The 14,112-nt window shown below is 27.5% G+C and overlaps 1 protein-coding gene across 1 annotated transcript in view; it reads right to left on the bottom strand.

Moving 5' to 3' along the window:
* Positions 1-573: 573 nt before the first annotated feature.
* GABA-B-R1 (gamma-aminobutyric acid type B receptor subunit 1) overlaps positions 574-14,112 on the bottom strand; it is a 543,509-nt gene continuing 529,970 nt past the window's right edge. The window contains exons 14-19 of the mRNA XM_075294217.1: positions 9,478-9,685; positions 9,083-9,339; positions 8,844-8,981; positions 8,542-8,758; positions 675-691; positions 574-594 (exon numbers count right to left, since the gene is read on the bottom strand). Coding sequence (XP_075150332.1) covers positions 574-594; positions 675-691; positions 8,542-8,758; positions 8,844-8,981; positions 9,083-9,339; positions 9,478-9,685 — 858 coding nt within the window. The remainder of the gene's footprint in view (positions 595-674; positions 692-8,541; positions 8,759-8,843; positions 8,982-9,082; positions 9,340-9,477; positions 9,686-14,112) is intronic.

Genomic DNA, 14,112 nt, shown 5'->3' with positions numbered 1-14,112 from the left:
CCTATTTCCTTTAGCTTTTGCGGCTAATTTTCAATGGGTCCCCATATTCATGGTGTCGCATCAGATTTTTGTTTTACGTGATTGATCTACGGCGTTTATTTTTCCCATCAGTTAGGGTTCATTTTCACAAGGTCTTTTAAATCGAAATAAATATGACCCCTAATCATTCTTTGGGGTCGATTTGCAGGCTCCAATCATATTTTGTTGAGGCTCATATTCTTAATGAAGCGTCGCTCCACATTTGTGGCATTGTTTTCTTTTATTATTGGGCTTATTTTTCTGGCGCCCATTTTCATACCGTCTCATATTTGTTCTAGCGACGAGGTTATTATGAACGAATATATAAAAATTTCACAAAATAAATTTTAAATGACGACAAATGAAATAAAAGACCCTCTAAGACATCAGCTAACAGTGAACTTTCCACTCCCACTTTTGTAAAAATTCTCTTGGGTGCTGGTTTCCCAAATATGGGAAATATTTTTTTGGGATCTTCTGTGTCAACTTCAAAGAGGTTTCACTGTGTTTATATACAAAATCATGGTTGTGGATATAGATTTTTTTTTAATTTTTTTATGTGCTGGACAAAGACGTCTATACAAAAATGAATACAAAAACCAAAAAACAAAAAAATAATATTTTTTAAAAAAATTGTAATCTTTACCAAGTCCAACATAAAATGCCAGGATATCTAAAATACAAAAACCAAAAAAAATTATTTATTTTATTTTTAAAATATATACAAAAAAAAATATTAAACATAAATAGACCACAAGTTTTGTCAATCCAGCTTGGGTCATAAGGTGTGAATATTTAAAACCTTGGAGTTGAAGCAATTTTGGGACATCACAATTTCGATAACATTTAAAGCCAAATAATAAAACACAATAATAAAAAAATTAAAAGTTTCCAAAAAATTCTATTAAAAAGTGATGGCCAATAAAATTTTGCTGTTGAAAATTTTGAAAACTGTTACCCTTTAATTTGCTTCATCTCTGGTTCATGTTTTTATTTTTTCAGGCCCAAATAGTGTCTCTGCGATTTGCAAAATAAATCAAACGAAATTGAAAAATTTCCCTTCCATATGAATTCTTCTGTGTGGACCCTTGGCTTTTTATATCCTGTCACACTGGTTGTTGTTGTTGTTTTCAAAGATAATTATCAGAAAACTCAAAGGCCGATGATTGACTGGCGGCCCGCGAACGGGTTGTTGTCGTTGCGGTTAATTGAGAACATCCACCACCCATGCATATCGCACTATCAAAATCCGAGGTGGCCGATGTCGATGTAATACCTTCGGGCTGTATGAGAGGCTGCAATGCCGTATCATCGCACGTATACCTCATGGTTGGAGTCACTGGACGCTGTGTTAGGGCGGTTGGCATCAATGCCATTATACCCATGGTTGGTGATATCGATGATGTTATGGAATTACATGACGATGATTGCCTACGTATGGGTCTCAACAACAACGGTGTGGTAGCCTCACTTGTGGTCATATTAGGGGTGGCTGTCTCAACACCGGCCATGGCTGCCACAGCGGCCATTGCTGCTATAGAATGGTAGGATTTTTATGGAAAATTTTTGTTAATGATATTCATGTAGATGATGTACATCATATTTCTCGATGATAGGATTCGTTGTTGTGGTGATAGTGGTGGTGGTTGTGGTAGTGGTGGTGGTAGTGATAATGAGTGTGTCATTGATGAAATGTTGAGGTTAGGTTGTTGCTGATATTTGAACATTGAATGGTTAATGGGGCAAAGTCAAATTTCAGTTTGACTTTGTCTTTATGGAGTTATTCTAACAGTAATTAGGCAGAAAACTGGCATGATAAGGGGAGAGGCAGAAGATTTGATCTTGACTCAGATAAACCATGGAGGCAGCAACCCCAACGTAAACCCTGTTTTGGGGGGAAGAGTAAAACCCCACTATATGAAAAATGATAAACTGTTAGGGGATAGAAGATTTTCTCTTAACTCGAAAGCCATGAAAGCGACAAATCCGATCTCCGAAAAAACCTATTTTTGGAGAAAACATAAAATATTTCGATATAAACGAAAGAGAAATTGGTCTCTAAAAGAGTATATCTTCATTATATAAAAGCAGTGAAAATTGTTCTCTTAACCCGGAAGCCATGAACATATCAACTTCGATGAAAAAAAAACTCTTTTTGGAGAAAGAGTAAAATGCCTCTTTATAAACGAAAGAGAAATGAGCAAAGAGAATTTGATCTCTGTTTAAGTTCAGCAAAAAAATATATATGATAAGACTGAGTGATGCGAGGGATTTTACCACATATAGAAAATTTTATTTCTATAGAAAATTTTCTCAAAATCTTATTTCTATAGAAAATTTTCTCAACATTATTTTTCCATAGAAATTTTTCTCAAAATTGTATTTCTATAGAAAATTTTGTCCAGATTTTACTTCTGTAGAAAATTTTCTCAAAATTTTATTTCAAAATTTTTGGAAAATTTTATTTCTATAGAAAATTTTGTCAAAATTTTATTTCTATAGAAAATTGTGTCAGATTTTTATTTCTATAGAAACTTTTATCAAAATTTTATTTATATAGAAAATTTTGTTAAAATTTACTTCTATCGGAAATTTTGACAAAATATGTCTGCAATAGAATATTTTTTAATATTTATTTCTATAGAAAATGCTTTTATAATATTATTTCTATAAGATTTTTTATGTTTTAATTTTATAGACAATTTAATTTTATAGACAAAATTTTTTTAAATAGAAAATTTTCCCAAAATTTTATATTTATAGAAAATTTTCTTAAATAGAAAATTTATTTCCATAGAAAATTTTCTCAAAATCTTATTTCTATAGAAAATTTTCTCAACATTATTTTTCTATAGAAATTTTTCTCAAAATTGTATTTCTATAGAAAATTTTGTCCAGATTTTACTTCTGTAGAAAATTTTCTCAAAATTTTATTTCAAAATTTTTGGAAAATTTTATTTCTATAAAAAATTTTGTCAAAATTTTATTCCTATAGAAAATTGTGTCAGAATTTTATTTCTATAGAAACTTTTATCAAAATTTTATTTATATAGAAAATTTTGTTCAAATTTACTTCTATCGAAAATTTTATCAAAATATGTCTGCAATATAATATTTTTTAATATTTATTTCTATAGCTAATGCTTTTATAATATTATTTCTATAAAATTTTTTTATGTTTTAATTTTATAGACAATTTAATTTTATAGACAAAATTTTTTTTAATAGAAAATTTTCCACAAAATTTTATTTCTACAGAAAGTTTTCACAAAATTTTATATTTATAGAACATTTTCTTAAATAGAAAATTTATTTCTATAAAAAATTTTCTCAAAATCCTATTACTATAGAAAATGTTCTCAACATTATATTTCTATAGAGATTTTTCTCAAAATTTTATTTCTATAGAAAATTTTGTCCAGATTTTACTTCTGTAGAAAATTTTCTCAAAATGTTATTTCTAAATTTTTGGAAAATTTTATTTCTGTAGAAAATTTTGTCAAAATGTAATTTCTATAGAAAATTGTGTCAGCATTTTATTTCTATAGAAACTTTTATCAAAATTTTATTTATATAGAAAATTTTGTTCAAATTTACTTCTATCGAAAATTTTGTCAAAATATGTCTGCAATAGAATATTTTTTAATATTTATTTCTATAGAAATTTTTTTTATAATATTATTTCTATAAGATTTTTTTATGTTTTAATATTATAGACAATTTTGTAAAATTTTTTTTAATAGAAAATTTTCTCAAATATTTATTTCTATTGACAGTTTTCACAAAATTTCATATTTATAGAAAATTTTCTTAAATTTTATTTTTATAGAAAATTTTGTCAATATTGTATTCCAACAGTTTTTTTTTTATTTTTATTTCTATAGAATATGTTATTCCTATAGAAAATTGAAGTACCTCTTAGTTGGCGAGGTATATTTTGCATATAATACCTCTAGTGTTATGAGTTTCGAGCACGGTTGCCTCTCGTGCCAAAAAATAATCTACCAAAATTTGGAGAACATTTTACCAAAATTTAAGATTTAAGAAATCTTTATATTGAAGTTTTTAATCAAATTTTTGTGGTTTGTTAACATGAATTTACTTCTTAGAAAGAAATTTTTTAATATTTCATTTTAGAAGTTTTTTTTTTCAGTATGTGCAATTTCAGTATTCTATCTCTCCTATTAGCTGCAATTTTTCGGGTGTATAAATATCCCTTGGAGTGCAAATGTGTCGAATTATACATTTTATAACGATTTTAGGTTGCAAGGGGCAGATATTACTTCTACAAACAGGGAGAACTTACTCACAATGAAATGTGATAGTATGACCTTTCAGGAAAATTAAAAATTTTAAGGGTTTAAATTTATAGAAAATTTTGCAAAAATTTTATTTCTATAAAAAATTTTGTTAAAATTTTATTACCGTAAAAAGTTTTTTTTTTTAAATTCTATTTCTACAGAAAATTTTGCCAAAATTTTAGTACTGTAGAACATTTTGTCAAAATTTTATTCTATAGAAAATTTTGCCACAATTTTATTTCTATAGAAAATTTTGTCAAAATTTTATTTCTATAGAAAATTTTCTCAAAATTTTATTTCTATGGACATTTTTTTTCAAAATTTTATTTCTGTAGCAAATATTGTCCAAATTTACTTCCATAGAAACTTTTTCAAAATTTTATTTCTATAGAAAAATTTTCACAAAATTTTATTTCTATAAAAAATTTTGCCAAAATTTTATTTCTATAAAAAATTTTGTTAAAATTTTATTTCTGTAGAAAGTTTTTTTTTTTTAATTGTATTTCTATAGAAAATTTTTATTCTATAGAAAATTTTATTTCTATAGAAAATTTTGTCAAAATTTTCTTTCTATAGAAAATTTTCTCAAAATTTTATTTCTATGGAAATTTTTTTCAATATTTTATTTCTGTAGAAAATATTGTCCAAATTTACTTCCATAGAAACTTTTTCAAAATTTTATTTCTATAGAAAAATTTTCTCAAAATGTTATTTCTATAGAAAATTTTGCCAAAATTTTATTTCTATAGAAAAATTTTCTCAAAATTTTATTTCTATAGAAAATTTTGCCAAAATTTTATTTCTATAGAAAAATTTTTTCAAAATTTTATTTCTATAGAAAATTTTGCGAAAATTTTATTTCTACAGAAAATTTTGCCAAAATTTTATTTCTATAGAAAATTTTCTCAAAATCGTATTTCTACAGAAAATCTTCTCAAAATGTTTATGTCTTTAGAAAATTTTGTCAACATTTTTACTTCTATAGAATATTTGGTCTAAATTTTACTTCTATTGAACATTTTCTCAAAACTTTATTTCCGTAGAAAATTTTGTCAATATATAACTTCTACAGAAAATTTTGTCAAAATTTTTATTTCTATAGAGGATTTTCCCAAAACTTTATTTTTATAGAAAATTTCCTCAACATTTTGTTTCTATAGAAAATATTTTCAGTTTTTTTTTAATTTTTTACAGTTTTTTTTTTTAATTATTGACTTTGATAGTATGATCTTACACGAAAATTAAAAATTTTACACGTATTAAGTTTATAGAAAATTTTGTTAAAATTTTATTTCTATAGAAAATTTTGTTAAAATTTTATTTCTATAGAACATTTTGTTAAAATTTTATTTCTATAGAAAATTTTGTCAAAATTTATTTCAATAGAAACGTTTTTCAAATTTGTTATTTCTATAGAATTCACTTTCACGATCCAACTCAAGATAAAATTCATGTTCACGATAAAATTCACACTCACGTTAGAACAGAGACAAAAAAGTCACAATCACGAACAAATTCACGTTAACGATTAAATTCAAGGTCACCGATTTTAACCACATTTACTTTACTTACAAAATTTTATTTCTATAGAAAATTTTATAGAAATTTGATTTCTATAGAAAATTTTGTCAAAATTTTATTTCTATAAAAAATTTTGTCAAAATTTTTTTCTATAGAAAATTTTGTCGAAATTTTATTTCTATAGAAAATTTTGTCAAAATTTTATTTCTATAGAAAATTTTGTCGAAATTTTATTTCTATAGAAAATTTTGTCGAAATTTTATTTCTATAGAAAATTTTGTCGAAATTTTATTTCTATAGAAAATTTTGTCAAAATTTTATTTCTATAGAAAATGTTGTAGAAATTTTATTTCTATAGAAAATTTTGTCAAAATTTTATTTCTATAGAAAATTTTGTCGAAATTTTATTTCTATAAAAAATTTTGTCAAAATTTTATTTCTATAGAAAATTTTGTCGAAATTTTATTTCTATAGAAAATTTTGTCAAAATTTTATTTCTATAGAAAATTTTGTCAAAATTTTATTTCTATAGAAAATTTTGTCAAAATTTTATTTCTATAGAAAATTTTGTCGAAATTTTATTTCTATAGAAAAATTTGTCAAAATTTTATTTTTATAGAAAATTTTGTCAAAATTTAATTTCTATAGAGTATTTCATCAAAATTTTTTTTTCTATAGAAAATTTTGTCGAAATTGTATTTCTATAGAAAATTTTGTCAAAATTTTATTTCTTTAGAAAATTTTGTCGAAATTTTATTTCTTTAGGAGATTTTGTCAAACTTTTATTTCTATAGAAAATTTTGTCAAAATTTTATTTCTATAGAAAATTTTGTCAAAATTTTATTTCTATAGAAAATTTTTTCGAAATTTTATTTCTATAGAAAATTTTGTCAAAATTTTATTTCTATAGAAAATTTTGTCAACATTTTTTTTCTAGAGAAAATTTTTTCAAAATTTTATTTCTATAGAAAATATTGTCCAAATTTGCTGCTATAGAAGCTTTTTCAAAATTTTATTTCTATAGAAAATTTTGTCAAAATTTTATTTTTATAGAAAATTTTGTCAAAATTTTTATTTCTATAGAATTTTTTTTCAAAAATTTTGTTTGTATAGAAAAGTTTCTCAAATTTTTACTTCTATAAATTTTTTTTTTAAAAATGTTACTTCTATAGAAAATTTTCTCAAAATTTTATTTCTATGGAAAATTTTCTCAATTTTTTTTTTCTATAGAAATTTTCTCAAAATTTTATTTCCGTAGAAAATGTTGTCAAAATTTAACTTCTACAGAATTTTTTTTCGAAATTTTTACTTCTATAGAAACTTTTGTCAAATTTTTTTTTTCTATAGAAAATTTTCTGAAATTTTTCTTCTCTGTAAAAATTTTTACATTTCTAGAATATTTTGTGCAAATTTTGATAGAATTGTTTTTTGGTTTTTTTCCTGTAGAAAATTTTCTCAAATTTTAATTTCTATAGAAAATTTCCTTAAAATTTTAGTTCTAAGAAAATTTTTTCAGATTTTTATTTCTATAGAATATTTTGTTTCAATATTTTATTGCTACAGGGAGGTTAGGTTAGGTGGCAGCCCGATGTATCAGGCTAACTTAGACTATTCAGTCCATTGTGATACCACATTGGTGAAGTTCTCTCTTAGCACTGAGTGCTGCCCGATTCCATATTAAGCTGAATGACAAGGGACCTCCTTTTTGTAGCCGAGTCCGAACGGCGTTTCACATTGCAGTGAAACCACTTGGAGACGCTTTGAAACCCTCAGAAATGTCACCAGCATTACTGAGGTGGGATAATCCACCGCTGAAAAACTTTTTTGGTGTTCGGTCGAAGCAGGAATCGAACCCACGACCTTGTGTATGCAAGGCGGGCATGCTAACCATTGCACCACGGTGGTTCCAGGAAATTTTCTTAAATTTTTATTTCTATAGAACATTTTTTTTTTTAATTTTATTTCTACAGAAAATTTTGTCAAAATTTTATTTCTAAAGAAAATTTCGTCACAATGTTAGTTCTAAAGAAAATTTGAAAATTTTTAATTGTAGTTCTTTAGAAAATTTTGTCAAAATTTAATGTTTGTAGAAATATTTTTCCAAATTTTATATTAATAGAAAATTTGCCATTTTGTTAGATATCTACCAACTGTGACAATTAATTCCAAAGCACTTGGAAATTCAATCATTCTTGCATTGGTTTTTAAAAACTTAAAGAAAATAATTGAATTTAAAGACGATTTTTATAAGAGACGTACAGGGGAACCCAAGTAAAAATTTATTTTTGACTTTCCTCCACTTATCATACCAATTCCCTAGAATATTTCAACAGTAGTGTCATTTACGTTTTCCCCTAACACAATATTGGAAAAACCATCAATGTTTGTCACATCATAAAATTTAATGTTTCAAACAAGAGCATACACTATCTCTCTCTCTCTCCCAAATAACCAAATAACCAAAAACCATACACCACAAACCATTGTTCAGTTTAATTAACTGTTGAACATAAATGTTGATAGTTGATGGCCATTGTTCGTTTTTTTTTTTTGGCCTGGTACTTTTGTCCATTTTCTCAATGACTCCAACTGCATATAATTAGCACTGAGTTACTCTAAGCGCTGGTTTGAGTTTCCAAAAAAAAAATCCCATTCGACCCATTTAAACAACCCAATGAGATTGAGGAGATTGCTAACTTACCTTGTGTAATTGCTAGTGATGCGGCGGGTGTTAGATGTGAGGACGTTGCCGTTGTGTGTACCGATAATGAGGTACCTGTGGCTGTTACGGCGGGTGGATGCATACCATTATTGATGGTTGTTGTTGGCGGGCCTCCGCAACCATTTGCATCGGCGGTTTTCATTTGAGCTTCACGCTCCACCAAACGTTGGCGTAGTAGGCGAATTTTTTCCTCTTTCTGTAATAGAGAGAGATATTTTGGTTATATTTTTATACCCTTCAACCATAGGATGGTGAAACTAAATTAAAATCTAATCACTTACCTGTGATATCAGTCGTTGTAGTTCTTCGTTTTCTGTTACCAATTTCTGATAGCGTTCCTCATCCTCTTTTGATATACCCGAATCGGGATTATATTTCGATTCAGCTTTATCCTTAGGATGTCGTATGACTTCAATAACCTATACGACAACAACAAAAAAACAAATTACATATTTTTAGAGAATATAATAAAAAAATCCTTAAAGAATCTATTAACATTTTTAGCGCTTCGTTTACTTACCTTTGGCACAAATATCAATAACATGCTCAAAAAACAGCAAAATATCACAGCCAATGCCACAAAGGCAAATGATGCATCCTGTTGTGATGCAATCACCATCCCCACAGGTGCCGTGATTAAACACAAAACTACGACATTGTAGATGCTCATGCCCACATAACGTGAATCGTTGATTTGTTTCACTTTTATGGAACGTGTCTCATAGGCCAGAAAAAGGCCAAAGACCAGAATCAGTCCTTTGTAGCCATAGACAAGACCTGAGCAAGAAAAAACAAAAACAAAAAAGGGACAAAAAACAATAGCAGACATAAAAAATAGATAATAAATAACATATTACATTATTGACTAGATGATTTTCTGTTTTTTATCTATGACTATATTTCAGTTTTACTTACCCAACCACATTGAGTTCTTTTCACTTTCACAATGCTCCAATTCTGGACGTATTTTTATATCATCACTTGTCGATATGGGATCTTCAAGGGGAAATGTTTCCAATATCCTTTGTAAAGGATCAAATATTTGCCATGCTATCAGCAAGACTAAATCAACGGAAAGTAAACCGGATACCATGGTATAAAGTTTCCAGGGTTCGACTTTTTTCTGTGGAATGATGGGGGAAAAAACGGGAATGGTTTTTAAAACAATGATAATTATTGTGACTTTTTACATGTCAATAAAGGCATTTAATATTTTTGTGATTGATTTTTGTTTAAATTAAAAAAAAAATTTTTGAATCAATTAAATTTTTAATTGAATATTTTTTAAAACTCAATTAAGACTTTACTTGGAAAAATTTTCATGAACATTTTTTCTGTGTTCGGAAGTTGTTATTCGTGTATAATTGGCTTCCTCTAATTAGCCCTGGGTGCGTATACGTATTTCATATGAAATTTTTTCATAACATATACGCACAGTGAACCATGAGTACAGCATTAACAGCTATGTGAAATGCAATGGTAATAGAGATTTAAACCACAGAGGAGAGCTCTGATTTCTCTTTGGTTTTCTCCCACCTCACTCTCTTCATCACGATATACACTAAAAATTTTAATGTGCCTTTAATTAAACTCACTCTCTTACTAGCAACTTTGAACCAATGACACTCAAACTGTTTTATAGATGCTAATATAAGAAAAGCCAAACGCACACTCACAGACCCACACAACCAATCAGACTACAGTCACTGAATGTAAGGCAATCAAATGGCAATATTTTTTTAGAAAATACAAATTTCTCGACTATTAAACTTTAAACTTTCCTACTTTAAAAATTTACCATTTCCACATACAATTTTTTCAATTTTAGGATTTTTCGAAAATTCAAAAAAAAAATATTTTTCTAATTAAAAAACTTGATTATTCTTAATATAAGCCTATTAAAGTTAAGAATCTAAAAACAAATTCCCTTAAAGAGTCTCTATTTAAATATACGCAGTCCAACAAATAAAAGGTAAATAAGAATGTACAATGTGGCCTATATGTATTGCAACCAAATTTAGGTTGCCATCATTTCTAAATCACTCGTTTAACAGCTCCTTTATTAGTTATAAGCTTTCAAAAGTTTTTTGATGTATTTCTTTCAAAAATAAAGTTATTCAGGATGGAATTCAAGAGTGATGATCTGGCCAGAAAGAAGGCCAAAATTTTTATTGCCCGCCGCAGTGGTAGAAAACTTGTTCGTGAGCTGAATATCGCACGAACAGTTGGAACACATATTGAAAAATGGATTAAAGCCATTGACGTTCCAAAAAGTTTCCAAAAAAGCTTAGACCGTAAAGAGCCAAGGATTTGCTTCGCTTGCACGAAAGTGGTCAGTTACCTAATTTGGGTTTCTCCGATGAAACTCAATTTCAAACAAGTATATACGGCCGTAAGTTAGGACAGGCCGAATCTTATGTACCCTCCACCGTGAATTGCATAGAAACTTCTACTAAAGACGATCATCCACAATTAAATTACTTGAGTGGCGGCCGATGACAAGGCATCTTAAAACTTCTTAACATCATCTTCTAAATTGTAAGTTAGTCCCTGCGGGATATATAGTAGACAAAAGAAAGGTCGATTAACTACGTATATATTCAGTTCTTGACCGCTATATATAGGAAAGAAATAATTACGAACCGATATGAACTTTTGTGCGGTAATTACAGAGCCAGAATTGAAATATGGGGTTCGCTTTATATGGGGGCTATATACAATTATGAACACGAGTGTACCAAAACGGGCAGATTTTTTACTGTTTGCTAGATTGGTAGAATTCTTGATGGTTTGGAAGATTTTGCAAAATATTCCTCCCCAACTATGAAATGCTTCATAAATTTTCTGTGGAAATAACATTTTGAGAAAAATTTTGTATAGAAATAAATTTTTGACAAAATTTTGTATAGAAATTGTATTTTGACAAAATTTCCTAAAGACATAAAATGTTGACCAAATTTTCTATAGAAATAAAATTTTGACAACATTTTTTATAGAAATATAAAATTTTGACAAAATTTTCTATGAAAATAAAATTTTGGTAGATTATTTTTGGCTCGAGTGGCAATCGTGATTTGTCTGTGATTGGGGATAATATATATCGATACGGACCAATTTTGCATTATTGTTAGAGGCCATATACTAGCGAAATGTACTACATTTCAAGCGGATCGGATGAATTTTGCTCCTCCAAGAGGCTCCGGAGATGAAATCTGGGGATCGGTTTATATAAGGGCTATATATACTTGTGGAACGATGTGAACTAATTTTTGCACGGTTGTTAGAGACCATATACTAACATCATGTACCAAATTTCAGCCGGATCGGACGAAATTTGCTTCTCTTTGAGGCTCCGCAACGCAAATCTGGGGATCGGTTTATATGGGGGCTATATATAATTATGAACTGATATGGACCAATTTTCGGATGGTTGTTAGAGACCATGAAATAACACCACGTACTAAGTTTCAACCGGATCGGATGAATTTTGCTCCTCCAAGAGGCTCCGGAGATGAAATCTGGGGATCGGTTTATATAAGGGCTATATATACTTGTGGAACGATGGGAACTAATTTTTGTACGGTTGTTAGAGACCATATACTAACATCATGTACCAAATTTCAGCCTGATCCGACAAAATTTGCTTCTCTTTGAGGCTCCGCAAAGCAAATCGGGGGATCGGTTTATATGGGGGCTATATATAATTATGGACCGATATGGACCAATTTTTGGATGGTTGTTAGAGACTATATATTAACACCATGTGACAAATTTCAGCCGGATCGGAAGAAATATGCTTCTCTTAGAGGCTCCGCAAGCCAAATCAGGGGATCGGTTTATATGGGCGCTATATATAATTGTGGACCGATGTGAATCAATTTTTGCATGGTTGTTAGAGACTAGTACCCAATTCAGCAGGATCGGATGAAATTTGCTTCTCTTAGAGGGTCCACAAGCCAAATTTGCGGGTCCATTTATATGGGGGCTATACGTAGAAGTGATCCGATATGGCCCATTTGCAACACCATCCGACCTACATCAATAGCAACTACTTGTGCCAAGTTTCAAGTCGATAGGTTGTTTGGTTCGGAAGTTGGTGTGATTTCAAAAGACGAACGGACAGACATGCTTAGATCGACTCCGAATTTCATAAAATTTTCACAAAATTTTCTATAGAAATAAAATTTTGACAAAATTTTCTATAGAAATAAAATTTTGAAAAATTTTTTTTTCTATTGAAATAAAATTTTGACAAAATTTTCTATAAAAATTAAATTTTGACAACATTTTCTACAAAAATTAAATTTGACAACATTTTGTATAGAAATAAAATTTTGACAAACTTTTCTATAGCAATAAAATGTTAACAAAATTTTCTACTGAAATAAAATTTTGACAAAATTTTCTATAAAAAATTAAATTTTGACAACATTTTCTACAGAAATTAAATTTTGACAAAATTTTCTATAAAAATTAAATTTTGACAACATTTTCTACAGAAATTAAATTTGACAACATTTTGTATAGAAATGAAACTTTAACAAAATTTCTATAGAAATTAAATTTTGACAAAATTTTCTATAGAAATAAAATTTTGACAAATTTATCTATAGGAATACAATTTTGACAAAATTTTATATAAAAAAAAAATTTTTCATTTGTTTTGTTTTGTTATTGTTGGTTTTGTTCTTTAAGCATTGTTGTTGTTTTTTTTTATTTCAGCTTAAAACCATACATTGACTAAACTACAAGAGTAGCTTAACCAACAGAGGAAAAGAATGTTTGTCAAATTTATTTGGGCAAAGCCCTATAGACTGCAAGATGGTTGGATGGACGCACGTTTCGGAATTACCACATTCCTCATCAGCATCCTCTACTTGCAGCAAAACTATCAACCAATTATCAGAATAAATTCAGGCAGTTTATTAAACCCAACAAAAACCGCACTTGAACCCTCCGAAAAAATTTTTACAAAATTTTCTATAAAAATAAAATGTTGACAAAATTTTCTATAGAAATAAAATTTTGACAAATTTTCTATTGAAATAATATTTTGACAACATTTTGTATAGTAATAAAATTTTGACAAATTTTTCTATAGAAATAAAATTTTGACAAAATTTTCTATAGTTATAAAATTTTAACAAAATTTGCTACACAGAAAAAAATATCACCAAAATATTTCCAATTAAAAAGTTAATTGAAGTTGAAATTTTTTTCAATTAATAAATTAATTGGTACAATTAACTTTTTAATCAAGATAGAAACATTAAGGTAATTAAGTCAATGATTGAAACTTTTAAAATTTTTAATTAAAAAGTTAATTGATACAATAAACTTTTAATCATATTCGGAAGACTAAGTCAGTTAAAAAAGTGATTAACATTTTTTTAAATTTTTAATTAAAATTTTTTTTTCAAACAATCAATTGTTAATCCAAATAAAAATTCTAAGCCAATTCAAAAGGTAATTGAAAATAGTTACCTTTTTTTAATTAATAAATTAATTGAGTTTTGCAATCAACATCAATTAAATTTTTAATTGAATCAA

Source organism: Haematobia irritans, chromosome 2 (assembly GCF_050003625.1).
Source record: "Haematobia irritans isolate KBUSLIRL chromosome 2, ASM5000362v1, whole genome shotgun sequence".
NCBI lineage: Eukaryota > Metazoa > Arthropoda > Insecta > Diptera > Muscidae > Haematobia > Haematobia irritans.
Note: the sequence above shows the minus strand (reverse complement) of the source record. Positions and strands in the feature narration are given on the sequence as shown.